The 16320-nt window shown below is 52.6% G+C and overlaps 2 protein-coding genes across 2 annotated transcripts in view; one reads left to right on the top strand and one right to left on the bottom strand.

Annotated features, from left to right (window-relative positions):
• Window positions 1–13406, bottom strand: part of LOC119100455 (tight junction protein ZO-1) — a gene marked incomplete in the record, with an annotated part of 177534 nt that extends 164128 nt beyond the window's left edge. The window contains 2 exon segments of the mRNA XM_037223548.1: window positions 4833–4980; window positions 13057–13406. Of these exon segments, the coding sequence (XP_037079443.1) occupies window positions 4833–4980; window positions 13057–13336 (428 nt within the window).
• A 357-nt stretch (window positions 13407–13763) lies between these two features.
• The window catches only part of LOC119101805 (protein Mpv17), a 62815-nt gene continuing 60258 nt past the window's right edge, over window positions 13764–16320 (top strand). Inside the window, exons 1-2 of the mRNA XM_037225228.1 lie at window positions 13764–13818; window positions 15339–15489. Of these exons, the coding sequence (XP_037081123.1) occupies window positions 15414–15489 (76 nt within the window). The 5' untranslated portion in view covers window positions 13764–13818; window positions 15339–15413. The remainder of the gene's footprint in view (window positions 13819–15338; window positions 15490–16320) is intronic.

Below are 16320 nucleotides of genomic sequence, written 5' to 3'. Positions count from 1 at the left end.
CCCATCCCCCCCTCAGTTCCGCCGCCGCTCGCTTTGTTAACTATTCGGGTAACGTTTCACCAAACAGACGACACCCCTCTGCGCCTAGCCGCCGCCGCCAAGCGTTCGACGTGTTTTGCAAACAGCCGTCCTCGCTGTGCTGGGGCGGGCCACTCGGTTTACACGCAGACGACGGGCGGCCGGGCCCCGTCTGTCCTCGCCCGGTTCCGGCCGGCCGGGCGGCCAGCGCCGCAGTGTAAACGGCGGCGGGTCGACGGCGCCGGCGATGCAGGCGTGTTTGTGCCTGGGCCTGCAGTGACAACGGAATGTGGAGGGGAGAGGAAGAGGAGAGGAGAGGAGAGGAGAGAGAGAGGAGAGGAGAGGAGAGGAGAGAGAGGACAGAGAAGAGAGAAGAGAAGAGAAGAGAAGAGAAGAAGGAGAGGAAGAGAGGAGAGGAGAGGAGAGGAGGGGAGAGGAGAGGAGAGGAGAGGAGGAGGAGGGGAGAGGAGAGGAGAGGAGAGGAGAGGAGAGGAGAGGAAACAACGCGAGAGGGTGAGGTGGGCTAGAAAGGAACAGGGGAAAAGGAAGAGGGAATGAATGAAGGGTGGGGGGGGGGGGGGGGGGGGGGGGGGGCAGTGGAAGCATACTTAGAGGCTCACCAGTTGAAATCAGTTTGAAACTCAAACACTGCACTCCAAATGGCTTCCGCCGTGACACGTATTCAAACACCCACCGTCCCGCCAGCAAAAGTCCAACATGATCTCGAAAGCGAGAGATGGTACGGAGCTGATCACACGCGAGTTGATCCAGACTTAGCTTGAGTCCAAACACAGCGAACTCATGACCACAGTTCCACGGAGGTCACCAGCAGCCGCTGACATGGGATCGTGAGAATCATGTAATCTAACCTCTGTAACACCGTGAAAAACCTCAGGAGACAGATAAAGGACGGTGAATCAAAAGCCGGTGACGCTTATATCATCGCGTCACCGCGGCAATGGTAGCAAAAGATGGCGAGAGCACAGATCATGCTATAAGATGCTCCCAGAAAAAGATAATTATACCAAGTCTTAGAAAAATTTAATCGCAGTTGTTTAGCGCACGCAAGATAATAAAACTCACTTGCACACAAGCCGTGAGCATTTTGCGGAACCACAAACGATTAAATAATTCAACAGCACACCTGGGAAATGTACCAGTTCAATCGCCTTCCAGAAATAAATAATGGAAAGCCCACGCAGCAAGCGCTAAGGATAAGTCGCCGGGTCAGCGGGGCTCGGAAAAGCCACCGCGGCCGAGCATCAGGGACCCGCCGGCCGCACGGCGCGGTCCGCACCCAACTGGCGTCGCACGGGCGCTTATCCCGTCTCCGATAACTCTCTCGACCCACAACTGCCACTCGCCTGATAACGGCGGCCGTCGAGTGCCCACTTGACTCGACAGCAGCCGGCGGCGGCACTGGACGCCCGCTTCGGCCGGCGGCGGGCGGCGGGCGGCGGCGGCGGTCCCGGCAAGTCCGGCCCCCAGCCGCCGCCCGCCGGTCGAGCTCCGGCCACAGTAATCCTCCGGTGACGTGCGCCGCTCACCGAGGCCGGAGGAGCCGAGGGCCGCGCCCCGCGCCCCGCCGCCGCCGCCGCCCCGCCGCGTTCGGCCCCGGCCGCCAGGGTGTGCCAGTGACTGTGACGGACGCCGCGCGCACGAGGGGGTGCCGGGGTACTCGTGTGGTAGGGCAGTGCCGAGGATGGGGTGAAGGACAACGGAGCGGTTCGTGTGTGCTATGAGATGTGTATAGTGATAGCGGTTTATCCATTGACCGATGCACGTACTGCGGCCTCTCAATTGCCATTTGCATATGCATTGCGGCCTCTCAAGCTGGATGTCACGACAACGACAGTAGAATGGCCAGCTCAACCGGCGCCAAAACACCACGATCTAAAGTGAGCCGCACTGTCGGCCATGCCACTGATCTCAAATGACCTCAACCAAACTTGGCGAAATGGTGCCAATGCCTTTTCGTTTTACGCTATTCCAATGAGAACCGTGTAATAAGGGCGAATTTATTAAAGCGTCATGACCGACCTTTGGATTGCTGACGTCCCAAATCGTTTATGGCCAAAATTACTTGGCCACAACAGGCATTCATCAATTATCCAGCGACACATTTGCACAATCCACGCTGTGAAGGCAGCACGGCCCTTTATTACATGTCCGATGAGATGGAAGGCTCTGACACATACTCTATTGGATGAGAAAGCGCTCGGCCGAACGACGGATTATTGCAAAGAATGCCCGCCTTGAGCCCCCGCCGACGTCACCTCGCTTCCGGATTAACTCACGTCGAACTTCGCCTGGAACGCAATCACCGCTGATTAAAGCGTATAAAGACAGGATGGCGGCGATGCCCATGGAATCCGCGCCATCTGCTGGACGGTTTGGAGCGACGTTTGACGAAGTGTGAGAAACCGTACGCGAAACTGGGCAAAACCGTCCCATAGCCGCTTAATCCGGAGGCTGTTTTATTGTTTTGGGAAGTTTCACGGTTGCGTTTTCCAAAACAATGTGCGATGACTGTGCATTCGATGTAAACGTAGCGGCCATTAGGTGCAGTTCCACCAAGGCGCACGCATAAAAGGTCCCTTTACTAAGAACCACGCGCAGGAGCAATGGTGACGTCTGGGTACCATGGCAACCAGTAAGACGCCAGTCACGTGCAGGACATGCAAGGCCATGACAGACGGTACGGGTGGCCGGCCGTCGTGGAGCCAGGCGCATTCCGTAACTGACGCCAATGGCTGAAAAGCTGTTCAATACATTGGAATGTTCACTTTCCATGGGAGCTTAACAAGTGAAGGCCCACTAAAGCACGTTTCGCGTCATAACTCACAAACAACATGGTCTTAAAATTGGAACGTCTTCGGCCTGGTCAGGCCTGGCAACTATAAGCGACGAAATCGACGCATTTGCATCGTGACGCAATCTGCATTTCGCACCTTTATTCACGAAAACATTGTGTAGAAATTGAAACGCCTGCAGTCCGGTCAGGTGCGGTAACTGTAAGCGACGAAATCGACGCATTTGCATCGTGACGCAACCTGCATTTCGCGCCCTAATTCATCAAAACATTGTCTAAAAATTGAAGCGCCTTCAGTCCGGTCAGGTGTGGTAATTGTAATTGACAAAATCGAAGCATTTGTAGTCATTTGTAGTTTCGAAAATTGTGACCACAGCGGCGTGAAAGACGCGAAGGCTCGAACCACCATCAGTCATAATAAACTGTAGTACGCTCGCAGTATTTTGTGAGGCGTACTACCTGTTCCGGTTCTACATTGGTGTTTTCGGGCGCGTCGACTGCAGTGGTCATTTTGCGCCCACTACTACCTGTTCCGGTCTAGACCGCTTTTTTTTGTTCGGGATAGGCTTCGGTCGAGTTGGCATTGGTCATTTCTCGGTTGGCGGCTGGCGCGTCTTTAGGTCGGGCAGTTTTGAGACCTGCTGGTGGGCTGTGGCCAGTACATTTGCATAACCCCACAGTTGGTTTCGCCTACTCATCTGCTCTGATGGCTGAGATCTGACATCATTCCAAAATGGGCAGATTCATGGCTTACGCGAGATAATCCGTGGCCATCTGCATACACAAACGCGCGTTTGTCAGCGCCATCATCCGCTCTCTCCTCGTTACGCGCCAATTCGTATCTTGCCGGTGCAACGCCGGGCAGCCAACGTATCGACCTGCCGTCTACGAACCGTGGTTTTCAGCCTTTTCCCAATGTTTACATTTCACAAGTTTCATATAAATGGAAAAGAAGAGGTGAAATTATGCTGATGCCGCAATGCTATAACACAAAAAAGCTAACCAGTGACCATAAGCACAGCTTGAAACCCGAATATCGACAACATAACACATGTTTGGTGTGTAATGTCGCTTAACCAGTTTCTCCTGAAGTACTGACGATCGATAACTCAGCATAAGAACTTCGAACTCATAATTTCAAACCAACTGCGTAGCAAGCATTTATATAATCTTTGTTGTTGGCTGGGGTTTTAGGGCGCGCTGACCACTAAGGCCATTTTGCGCTGGTGACAGCGAAGCGACTACATAAGCGTGTGTATGACTAACAATCCTGCATCTGTCAAAAATGAAAACAGCTGTGTCGTGGCAAGAACGCGAGAGTCGTCACCAGTGATGTCTGAATAGGTAAGAATTGGAGCATCTCGTCCGAAATGGCGTAACTGCTCTTCACTGAAATATGGACATGGGTGAATGATGGGACTAATTTTTAAATAATCGCGCTATGTGTCGCTTACATCTACATCCACCTGAGATAGGTGGTAGGAAATATTCTAGTTTCTGGAAAGCGTGACGACCGAGACGAGCCGATCAAGTTGACATTTTCTCATCGAGCAGGTAAATTTATTTGGTATGGGGCCTGGCCCGTAATAAGTAGCTTCTAGTAATAACCCCGTCTCAATACCGGGTAGCACATGCCGCAGTTTCGGGACCTCGCAATGCATGAGTTCGCGTCCCACCAAATGCTTAAAAATTTTCCTGCAGGTTGCGGAACCTCAACCTCGAAAGATCGTGCCGTGGACTTCATGTCATAACACGTGAAATGTCTCACACCGCTATTCGACGCCCTGACTGCTGTGAAATCAGTCATCGGGTGAGCAAACTGGGGTGGCGTATCCGCGCCCGGGAAAACCAGTTTTGATAAGCTCTGTATCTTATCATAGCGTTGTCCATTTCAAACACCACGCAGAATCTTCATTGAAAAACACATACTGTGATAGGTGGTGGCTGTTAGGTCGGCTCTCTGGCCGAGGCACGACCCGCTGCAGCCGGGCCAAAAACCCACCTCTTGTTGACTTTTCGTTTGGTCAGCGTTCCCCGCAGTTCGTTGAGTTCCTGAACGACTCGATCTCGCTCTCTGATGGCGACATCGAGAGACTTCAGACTCTCCGTGTCGCCACCAGATGACACTGCTGGCGTTGCTGAACTCATCGCTGAAACAAAGTGATTCGGTAAGACGTTGGTCACACTCGCGTGAGCACACTCAAAGACCGCAGTCATCCTACGGCACCGCATTTCACCCACACAATCAAGCCCGGACAGGGTTAAGTAAAACCTAGCGCCGACAAGGGCGTCCTGGCATACGCATGCGTTCTGTATACGCTTTTACACAATATTCCTTAGTTTCGACCTCCAGGTGACTAGCACTGCCATGAACCAGCCGGCCACAACCGTAGCCACATGACGCAATCTGCTGCATTGACACCTAGTCCAGGCTCGGCAAGGATTCACTGTCCGAGTGCAGGGCACGTTTAGAGATAAGCTGAGACCAGGGGCCACGGACCTGGCATTGGGAAAGATGCTAGGTAATGCCGAAAAAGATGCTCCGAAAAATAAAATGTGCTGTGTTGCCCAGCTTTTGGGAAATGGAAGTAAGCAACGATGGATTCTTCGCGCGAATTCTTTTTAAGACTTCGCTGGGATCCACTTAAGCGGTCGTGTTGCGGGGATATTAGGGCGTAAATCATACCTGATTCTAATATATGTTCTTCTTTTCCCCAGGCTTACCACCAGTCTGAGACCGGCAGCAATGGGCGCCGAAAGCCACATTTTATTGCTAGGATTTGCACTCTGGTGTCGGCTAGAGCACAACTTCTCCCTGAATTCGCTGGCACAAACAGCATTTGCTCGCCTGTGTTCAGTTCAGTTAATGGGCTTTAAGAACGCTTCAGCGGAAATGCTACCCCCTCCCCGTCTAAGTTCAACATGAGCAGCGCACAACGCCACAGCAAAGGCCTTAAGCTCCGATGCCCATTTCTAGAAAAGGCCGGTCATCAGACCACCGATGTGCATCGCTTCTGACAGCTGCTTTAGTCGCACGAGCGCTGGGTTGACATCGGATCCCAGTCAGCAGATTTGGTTCTCGGCGTCTCGGGGGCGCCCCCACGTGTCCCAGAGCGCTCCGCAGCGGCGCCGCAGGCATATTTCACCCATACGGACATCGCAAAGCGTATTTCATGCATGAGCGAAATTTATGGGCGCTTATCCTGATCGCGTTTACAATTGATCGCACTATGAATATCCCTCGCGAGGGAATCTGGGTCACGGCATGAGGGTCGCAGCACATCACAGACCACACAAGGGGGCGTCTGTTGGACACGACCCCCGCCCCTGTCATCTCCAGAGATTGAGCTGCGGGCTGCAGAGCGAGTATCCACTTCAACGACGGCGTCGTCGGCGCACGGACCATCGCTCGCCGCGCCGACAGCCGGCGGCCAGCTGCCGGCCGCGCCGACAGCCGGCGGCCAAATGCCGGCCGCGCCCTAGACCAGCCGGCCGCACGGGTCGCGCACTGCCCGGGGCGGCCGATCGACGATTGGTGGCCCTAGACGACGGCGGGCGAGGGTCGCGTGCCGCCGGCCGTCGCGTCCGACGCGCGGAGGCGGGCTCCGTCGCCGTCGCCGTCGCCTGCTGCCGGCCGGGGCTCGGTGCGCCGCCGGCGGGATTCGAGCCCAGGCCTGCGTACTGGTCGCTAGGTCCGCTGCCTGCTAGTGTCTAGGCGCTGGATACGGTACGCTCATAGATGGCGGCAATGCGACGTTAAAAACCACGGCAGTGGGCATCATCAAGTACAACCTGTCTGGTGCAAACTTGTCAGGACCTCTGATTGATGGAAGGAGAAAGGGATGGTGGTGCAATCAGATTTGAGCACCATGATCTGCTTAGATACTTCACTGGTCTCACCACACCCACTGGGTGAGATATCGTCGGAAATGTCCACAACGACTCATTATTGCTCAGTGCCACCAAAAAGCCGGCAAGAAATTCTGCGTTAACCTCCCCGTAATCATGTCCATAGCGCGGTCTTCCCAAAAATCGCCGCGGTGTGCGGACACCGCTATGTCCTCGGCCCATACACCCCAGTAGCCGGCGCGCACGCACCAGAACTCCACCGCAACACACGCCACGCGCTATCTGCGGCCGGCCCGACACTCCGAGCGGGTGGCATGTCAAGCACGCTCTGCATGGCGCGGGCCCCCGCATCAACCACGAATCGCCCCGGTCTGCGCCCGTGACGCAAGAGCCTGCTTGTTTGCGCCACAGCTGACCGGCGCGGCGGCATGCTGACCCAATAGCCGGCGACTGGCCGCCGGGGAGCCGCCGGCTTAGCCGCGCCGAGACCCCCTCCCTGCCGTCGGCCCTCGCTGGGGTCCGCAGATAGTGCGGCGGCGGGGCTAGCGAGGTCAGAAGCGCCCCCGACCTCTGCGGTCGAGGAGAGGCGAGCCTGCCGGCGGCCGCCTGACGTCGACGGTCTCGCCGTCCTGACGTCCTGACGCCGTCCTGACGACGCCGTCCTGACGTCCTGACGTCCTGACGTCCCCTGCACTGGGTCGGTATGCTGCACAAATGCGCCGCACCACTGCAGCGAGATAACCTTTGGATGCGCCACGGTACAAATGCTGATGGAATCCAATGGCAATCCTTATCGCATGACGTGGGAATCAAAGCTTGTAGTAGATGTCGCGTGTTGTGCAGAGTCTGGTAATGCCATCCATGCAACCCAAGCCACGAGGCGATTATGTCTAAAGCTGCAAGCCAAGTGGTCCTCGAAGCAATGCGCCGCGCATCAGCCCGTCCGAAGTGGCCACCCACAGCACATACCCCATCCTATAGTCACGGAAACAGCATCTCTTGAAGCTGGCTGAAATCCACGTCTACCGCTGTCCGCAACTTGAGAGTTTGGCACTCAATCTCGCCCGGCTCACCGGTGGCAAGCCCAACCCACTGTCCTTAGCCTATATCGCCCTGAGCCTGGTCGCACAGCCCGTCCGTGATACGCATGAGCGGCACCAAGCAGGTGACGTCATACGTGACGTAGCAGCTGACAGGCGATGCGGCTAAGATCGCGAACACTGTGCCGGTCACTGCTCATTGGCGATGCTTGTCGGGTGCAGTGACTGACTCACAGCAGTACCACACACCCCTGGCGGGACCTGTTCGGGTTCGTCCCGATACTTCAGCTGGTTAGAGCGTCTGCCTTCCAGTTCACCCATTCGTAGCGGGGCGCGTTCGCGTCGCTTTGGGCGCTCGCTATTTTCCCTTGACGGGTATGGCCTGCGGTCGACGACAGCGGATGCGATAAAGCTTTAGGTGTCGTCCGAGGATAGCACAGACCGCGCCGAGCGCTGCGGCACGTCAACCTTTCGTCACCAAAGTCCGCCGTTGGCCTAGAACTGCACGATCGGATGGTGGGGATCAGAGCTCACGCAACAGCACTGCTCAGGGTGAGCTCTGATCCCATTGGAAACATGATACTAGGAATGTGACGCAGGCCCTCATGCCCCTTTTGTACAGCACCACCGACTGTATTGGCCGTATAAGCACTTAGGGGGCACGGCGCAACCATGATTCAAACCGTGATCCCCACGTGGGAGTCAAACGCGCTAGCCACTAGACCATTACGTCCCCCCGTCCTCAGCGCGAGTTTTGATCCCAGAAACCCATCCATTCAAAAAGGTTTAGATTAAATCCCAAAATAGAGCACTACACAGCAGTGCGATACAGCGCAGTGCAGTCCAGTGCTCAGTTAAAGATTCAGGTGAGGAATCGGAGACACGTGGCGAGTTAGCCAGCGAGCCTCGTGTCAGTTACTGCAGGATGGTCTCGAGATATCCCACGATAAGAAATGCAGAGGGTGTAAAACGTTAGCCAGATTTTTAGACCAAAAAGGCTTCGAAACTGAACGCCGCTTGCTTTGAGGAGGTTCCTACAAAATCCGTGCACGTATCATGAAGACGTTGAATTTTAACTGGAGATGAATCCATTTCCTGTAAATATGTTGACAATACCAGGATGGTCCAGCATCCCAGCCCCTGTTTTGTCCCACATTTTTGCCGCCCTTGCTGCACCAACACATCTTTTATTGACAACGTTCTCGACAGAAGTGAAGTTCTAATGCATCCCAAGAGACCCATAAAAAACTAATGCACCGGCAGCGTTGGGAAGCCCCGCCCGCCCTAGGCCTGGTTGAACCTCTCCAATACGTGCTGGCCACACTGTCAGACGAAAGAACTGGGGATTCATCTGGTCACCTGCGGGCAGACCGCACCAGACTCCAGCTTAAATTGTGCTACCGGCCAGCGTGGAGCACTGATAAGGTCATAGGTTACACAAGCAGAAACTGCACGACCCTGAACCAATACCTGAGATGTTTGCTTCCAAAATGTGTTCAAAGGCAATGAACATATGCTTGATCTGAGTATAAGTGGAAAGATCGCAACGGCCCGAAACTATCAGGGGACCATTAATGCACATTACTCCCTTTTAAAATACGACACATCATAACAGGATGAAAGGTCAAAGAAGCCAGAGTGGATTACTGGACTTCTGCGGAGCTGACCTTCGGGTGGGATGCTCGGATTTCCCGCAGGCGGCGTACCCAGGCACTCCGCGCCGGCGAGATCTACAATCTACATCTATCAAGGGCATGCATAATCATGCATAACTGACAGGTCTCAAAAGACCTGTCTTTGTGATCAAATGAAGCCGAAGTCGAAATGGGTGTCGCTAGTGCTAAAGGTTGGGGCCGCAAAGCCGAAACCAAGGCCCGAAAATTTGAATGAAAAGGGTGAACTTAAAGCAGCGTGGTTATGTGCGTCGCCTGAGATAGTAGGGATAGCACTCACTCCTGGTTTTCTATTAATCGGTGATGGTTCACAAATCTTGAACATGTTTTTTTCGGGAGGCCTTGTCTCTTTAGGAATAGAAGCAGGAGTGTAATTTCCTCTACAATTGAAGGGCGAACTCCAGCCCCTTTCCCAATGGAGCTTAAACCACCAACTTTGAGAAACAAGTGGGCCAAATCTGGGGAGAAACCCGATTGTTGGCGTATTTTGGGACAATTTGGGTAATTTTTTCCACTGCTCCCCTCCATGCTCAAACACATTTTGCAAAAGCACGCCCCTGGAATGAAAGGATGCATTGAAAAAACGTCAATTCACTGCGCAGACTTATTGCTTTCTTTCTTCGCCTGGCTGCCGCTACGCCTTCTGTGCCTCATGGATAGCAACTGAGCGGCCAAAGCGTGGCCGCCGTGAACCGTTTAAAAGTAGCAGAGCCTCCAGGGGATCGCCAGTCGTGAACCCTTTTAAAGTCACCGAGCGGCCAAAGCATGGCCGCCGTGAACCCTCTAAAAACAACCGAGCGGCCAAAGCATGGCCGCCGTGAACCCTTTAAAAGAAACCGAGCGGCCAAAACATGGCCGCCGTGAACCCTTTAAAAGTAACCGAGCAGCCAAAGCATGGCCTCCGTGAACCCTTTAAAAGCAACCGGGCGGCCAAAGCATGGCCGCCGTGAACCCTTTAATAGCTGCATTCACGATTGCTTGACGCCGGATCAGGGCCGTGTCGACCGAGTCGGAGGCGAATTAAGAATCGAACAAATCCTTATCTACTTTCAATAGAGCCGATTTGCTTGAAGGTTCCTTTGGGTGCATCGCATGCGAAATTTGGGTACTCACAACTGGTACAATAATCAGTCAATCAACTTAGCATTGCCGTGACGCCATCGCATCGCGACAGGCTACCAACACTGTAAATGAAACACTTCACGCTTTGCTGTGTGTTTAACTGTCCTCACACAACTGCATGATGTGTTTAGATTTGAACAGATACAATGCATGATGGTGGTACCGGAATCAATCGCAATGAAGCGGTGTCGACTGTGTGCTGTGTCTCCCCGGGGCGTAATCTAACGCCACTCGAAGTTATTCCGTGCCGCTCGAGAGCGGAGTCGAGTTTCACATCAATCCACGATCTGTAAGTGGCCGTCGGAATCGGCCCGGCTCTCAGCTAAGACGATTACGTGATTTACGCGCATGTTTGCTCCGTTCAAGTTTGCTCTCACTTTGCATTATGAACACGCGAGTACCTGGGGATCGCGCATGAATGGCTGCACGGAGGGGTGCACTTTTGCATACCATTTTTGTACTGTAGGTAGACATCACTGCGCCCGTGAGTTGACACGTTGTGTCAGAACCAGCGAAGCATTTCCGCGCTTCGGCACGTCACGCATGCGCCCTGACGCATAGCGTCCGCTGCCCCGAGCCCGACTGCTACCACTGCAGCTGACCTTTCAGGAACAGCCGCGAGCTAACCGGCTGCGCCCCGTGAGCTAACCGACCGCGCCCTGCGAGCTAACCGGCCGCGCCCCACGAGCTAACCGGCCGCGCCTGGTGAGCTAACCGGCCGCGCCACATGAGCTAACCGGCTGCACCCCGCGAGCTAACCGGCCGCGCCTGGTGAGCTAACCGGCCGCGCCACATGAGCTAACCGGCCACGCCCCGCGAGCTAACCGGCCGCGCCACATGAGCTAACCGGACGCGCCCCGCGAGCTAACCGGCCGCGCCACATGAGCTAACCGGCCGCGCCCCGTGAGCTAACCGGCCGCATTGAACGCCGCAGTCGCACACGTGGTGATATGCCGTGCCGACCGTCCGAGGCGTTCGACCACGTGGACCCCCTAGCAGCTACCCGTTCAGGTGCTGTCGGCTGGCCAGGGTCACGGGCAGGGTGGCGGGTCACTCATGACGAGCGTTGTGCTTGGTGCAAGCAAGAAAGGCCTGCAGCTCCTGGTTTTTCGACATTTGAGTTCAGAGTTCTTATGCCGAGTTATTGACCTCCAATTTACCAGGAGGTACTGGTTACACGGCGCCATAGAAAGAGCAAAAACATCGGCCGCATCGAGCGCAGCTGACGTTTCAATTTGTGCTCTCATGATCATATGCACAGTTTGAAACGTTAAAAACCTTCCATGTGGTCAGTAGCTGTTCTATAACGCCGATAAGCCAGCGCCTTCTGGTACCAGCGCCTTCTGGTACATCCAGAACCAGCGCCTTCTGGTACATCCAGGTCGATAACTCAGCATGAGAACTCTGAAGTGATAAAGGCCGGCGCTGTCCTGTTTCTTAAAACGTTTGGTGTCGCGGAGCAGTGCTCGGTGAGTATCCAGCTGATGGATGGGCGAAACGAACGGACGATGGTCAAAGCGGGATCGTTAAATCGATGGTGTCTACCATAAAGGTTTTCTAGGTATTTGAGTTTCGTAGTGGAGCAAAAGCTTAAAACCACACAAAATCCAGGGCAACGGCAATGATGCCAAGGGATCTCCTGGGTTGAGCTGTGCGCCGCATCGTAAAGGTAGCTCCGGAAGGAGCCGGAGCGCCACGTGTTCGCGTTTCGGTCACGGGCGCTCCACAGGCCTTGCCGCGGCGGCTGCCCCGAAGCGAACTAGAGGTGACAATTACACGCGAGTTGAGGACAAAGTGCCGTGCCCGACCAGGATATGTTTTCATTGGTGCCTTTTTTCTCCGGCTCAAACTATGGTACCGTAACAGGTGGTGTCAAATGGATACCGCCGCAAAACTGGAGCGTAAGATGGCGGTCTTGCTAGTCTGCATGAGGTCTATGTTCAAGCCAGCGCTCTAGGGGAATACTGCAGCGTCAACAGCGAGCGTCCGCCAAAAAGGAAGATGCACACCAATCGCGAGACCTCCACCAGTTTTAAACGTCTTATTCGAAATCATGTTCCCAGTGGGCCGTTTCGTGTTCTGATGCCGCAGCCTGCCATCGAAACCTTCACGAACTGCGGAATCCCCAACGAAAAACCATCACTCATCGACGAAACCAGCAGTGACTGCAGAAAGGAGCAGAAAGGACCTCGTTTCAAAAGGTCATTTAGCCACTGGCTCTTAAACGGGTTGAAAAAGCATAGGGATGGGGAGGAGAGATCATCGAGGATTTTCAAGACGTTTTTTTATGCAACGCCACAGACATTAGGCTAAAACTCAGCAAAGTTCACGGAGGCACGTTCCTTCGTACTTCTTTGACGCAGCCCATAAAGCGCCGACAAAACGGCGAGAGGCGCCGGTTAAAGGCTGCTGGTTTCCATACGAATTTCGTACCATTTTTGGCGCAAGTCGACGAATACGTCGGTAAGACTGAAAAAGTGATGCATCATGCACACATCACTCATTTCATGCAAATGTCCCCAACACAAGTTCCAACACTCACCCGCAACGTCCATCAGGAAGCATGTGAGAAGATGTGGATGCCTCTTCTCCAGAACGTGGCAAAATTCCTGGAACGCTGCAAACCCCTTCTTGCTAAGCTGGCCCACCAACAATTCGGCCTTCGCTCTGGCCAAATCCTCGTTAGCTAGTGCTTTCTCCTCCTCAACACCCAAAATGCCCTTGCTCACTAACTCAGGAACCACCTCATCCACATTCAGGTCCTCACATATCACGTCACGATGCTTCTCCAAAAGCATACACACACCACGCAACCCCGCCATCTTCGCGACTGAATCAAAACAAAGCGGCTGGACCCTCCGCCCGCCTCGGCACCCGCCAGGCGGCGGCGGGACGGGCCCCGCTACTCGCGAGTGGCCACCCGGTCGAGGACGCCGGGGCGTGAGCCAGGACAAACCCTCTTTGTCTGCCATCTAGCGACGGATCATTAAGTCAATGCTTACAAATAATAACACCACCCCTGGATAATTTTTTAATAAGAGTCAGAAATGTTTTTTTTAATCAGATTGCATGATTACAATTATAAAAATATATCATAATTCCTAAGACATTTTCTTTCCTCTCTGCAGTAAATAAAACCAAAAAGTCATATACACTTCTGTTATTTTTGTTACATACTTAGCGCAGCAGATTCTTTCTTGGCGCACTTAACCTCAGATAGTTGGCTAATGAATATGCTGAATTCACAATAAAGGGCCCGAGAGCCATCGCGCGTTTGAACGACTAAGATTGATACAAACGTTAGGTATGGTTCAGAATTTAAAGGCTTGGTTTTCAGGAAACAGAGCAGTTCAAATTTGAGTTTTTCAGCTGTATGACATGCTAGATGAAGCTGATCATGCATAACTACGTGGTGATTTCCATCATACCGTGTAAAAACTGTTCGTGCAAACTGGCGTGTTCTGCCATGATTTCTGATCCACAGCATGATAATGTGATGAATTTATTATTACTTATTGGTGGTGGGCTGTTTGAAAAGGTTATGGTGAAGGGATGAGGAGGGCAAGGTAGTAATCATTAATTTGTCTGACCCCATTGTTCCCTTATCATGATTTGTGTGTTACCTGTCATTTGGACATATTGTGGTGGATATAAATTAAGTTCTCTGCAATATCAATTTGTGATCTTTGCCAGCAGATGATTCATAAATGGCTGTAAGTGTTGAGTTGGCATATATTGGACATATTGTGCTGTTACATGGCATGGTAAAGATACTTTGGCAAACACTGTGCAATAAAATAATGACACAGAATTGTGTTTTGTGACCATTAGTATTCTATGCTGCCATGTGCATGGTATGCACACCAATATATGCTTGGAAAGGATTATTCCAGGACCAGCACCAGTCAAAACTTGAGTAGGTGAAATAAGGCGAAGAGTAGAGGTGAACATGATGATATTCACCTTGTTTCTTCTCCTGCACTGCTACAGTATCAATGCTAATTACTGCCTGAAGTTAAGGGCAGCTTCCCTTCTCCTTCCCCCCCCCCCCTAATCTGCCACCCTGCCCATTGCTGTCCATGACAAGCATGGTATAATATATGCTACCATTAAGAATGGTGCTATCCAAAGGCAAAAATGCCTAAGAGCCATTAGTTAACATAGCATTCAAGCATTTTTGTCTTTGGATGCCAGAATCATGTTCAGTAGTGTGATGCCCACTATTTCTAGGCTGAGATGCATGACTGGATTATTTTCACACATTTATACTAGAAGTGCATACTCCACTGAATTGGATGCCAATTAATACTTGTGGTATCTATGCATACAATGTCTATCCTAAATATTGAAGTGTCTCTATTTCATTATAAAACCCTGACAACATGCATATAACTAAATGTGACAGAGCAAATACTTATCAGGTATATGACCTGAAACATTTGTGCATTATGCTTCCAAGGGTGTTACCTGCTGACATCTTCAGATGCTTGTGTTAGCACTTTCACTGGTGTTAGGCATATGCTCCCTGAAAATGTAGCCTTTAAATGGATGTGTTTGTGATATTGGTGACTTAACACCAAGGTTCAAGTGCTTTAGATGGCCCAAAATGGTCACATACATTGACATAGTAGGACTGGGCAGTTTCATACAGCAGGTAGCCATGAGGAAGATAAATTTGCACTGTTGTAATATGACATCACTGATTCAATTATAGGTATACATACCCAGACTTGGCATCCATGACAGCATTTTTACCATGTCAGCTGCTGTCCATCAGAATGCTTCAAGATCTACCTCACCATGACATCCTCTACTCTGTTGCAGAAGTGAATGAAGTGATTGCCTGGCCCGGTGACTGCCGTGCCTGGACTGTGAGCAGTTTCTGCCTTCTGCTGCAGCATGGGATCTCGGCTGAGGACACTGTACAACAGCCTGCTCACAAGGCACCCTGTTATAGTGCAGTCAGTTCAAGCAGGTAATTGTAGGTTGGGGTCAGAAGTGGCTGACATGTGATTAGGGTACTTTGCTCACTTGGAATTTAAATGGTGAAGCATAAAAATGTCAAAGTGCTGGATGTTTCAAGAACATAAACCTAAATAGGGAAAATTGCTACAGATCACACCCAAATATGCTCACTCATTCAGTGCAGGAGCCACCTGAGCATTATGGTGGTGCTGGATTGAAACTGCAGACCAGGTTTTGACATGAGCATCCACCACCAACCAGTTCCAGATTGAACTGTTGCCATGTAGTGCCAGTGGCATAGAGCCTAGAGGGCCTCCAGAATTCATGGGTGTGTAGTCAACATTTGGTACTGTTTCTGACTGCCAACCAAGTATTTGTTTTCACTTTTGGGCAATGGGTTTGCATGTTAAAGCAGAAACTAGCAGGCCGATGGTCAGATATTTGAATACAAGAAGGTACTCCAGTGCCAGAAATTAGTGGATGATGATCTATGATAAGAAGGCGGTGAATACTTTCTCTGGATTTCTTGTATCCTGTCAGTGTGGGTGTGAGTTGGACCAGATGGAGCATGTCCCTCGCGTCCTGCAGTTCAAACTCAAAGTGTTTCGACACGCGTACTTAATACGAGCGGCGGCGATGGTGCGCGGCTCCAGCTCTCCTGCAGGCGAGCGCGGACCGCCGCCAGCTGACGGCGGGCCGGACGCGGTCAGCCCGGCGGGTATAGGGGGCGCCAGCTGTCCCGCTGCCAGCCGAGTTGGGCGGGCCGGCTCAGCTCTCGTCCACGCTTACCAGCCGCTGAAGAGTCACGCCTCTGATGCGCGGCATGCACAGGTTGTGTGAG

The sequence above is a fragment of the Pollicipes pollicipes genome, unplaced genomic scaffold, assembly GCF_011947565.3.
Source record: "Pollicipes pollicipes isolate AB1234 unplaced genomic scaffold, Ppol_2.1 Scaffold_4881;HRSCAF=5763_pilon_pilon_pilon, whole genome shotgun sequence".
NCBI classification, from domain to species: domain Eukaryota; kingdom Metazoa; phylum Arthropoda; class Thecostraca; order Pollicipedomorpha; family Pollicipedidae; genus Pollicipes; species Pollicipes pollicipes.
The sequence above is the reverse complement of the archived record's forward strand: the minus strand, read 5'-3'. Positions and strand labels throughout refer to the sequence as shown.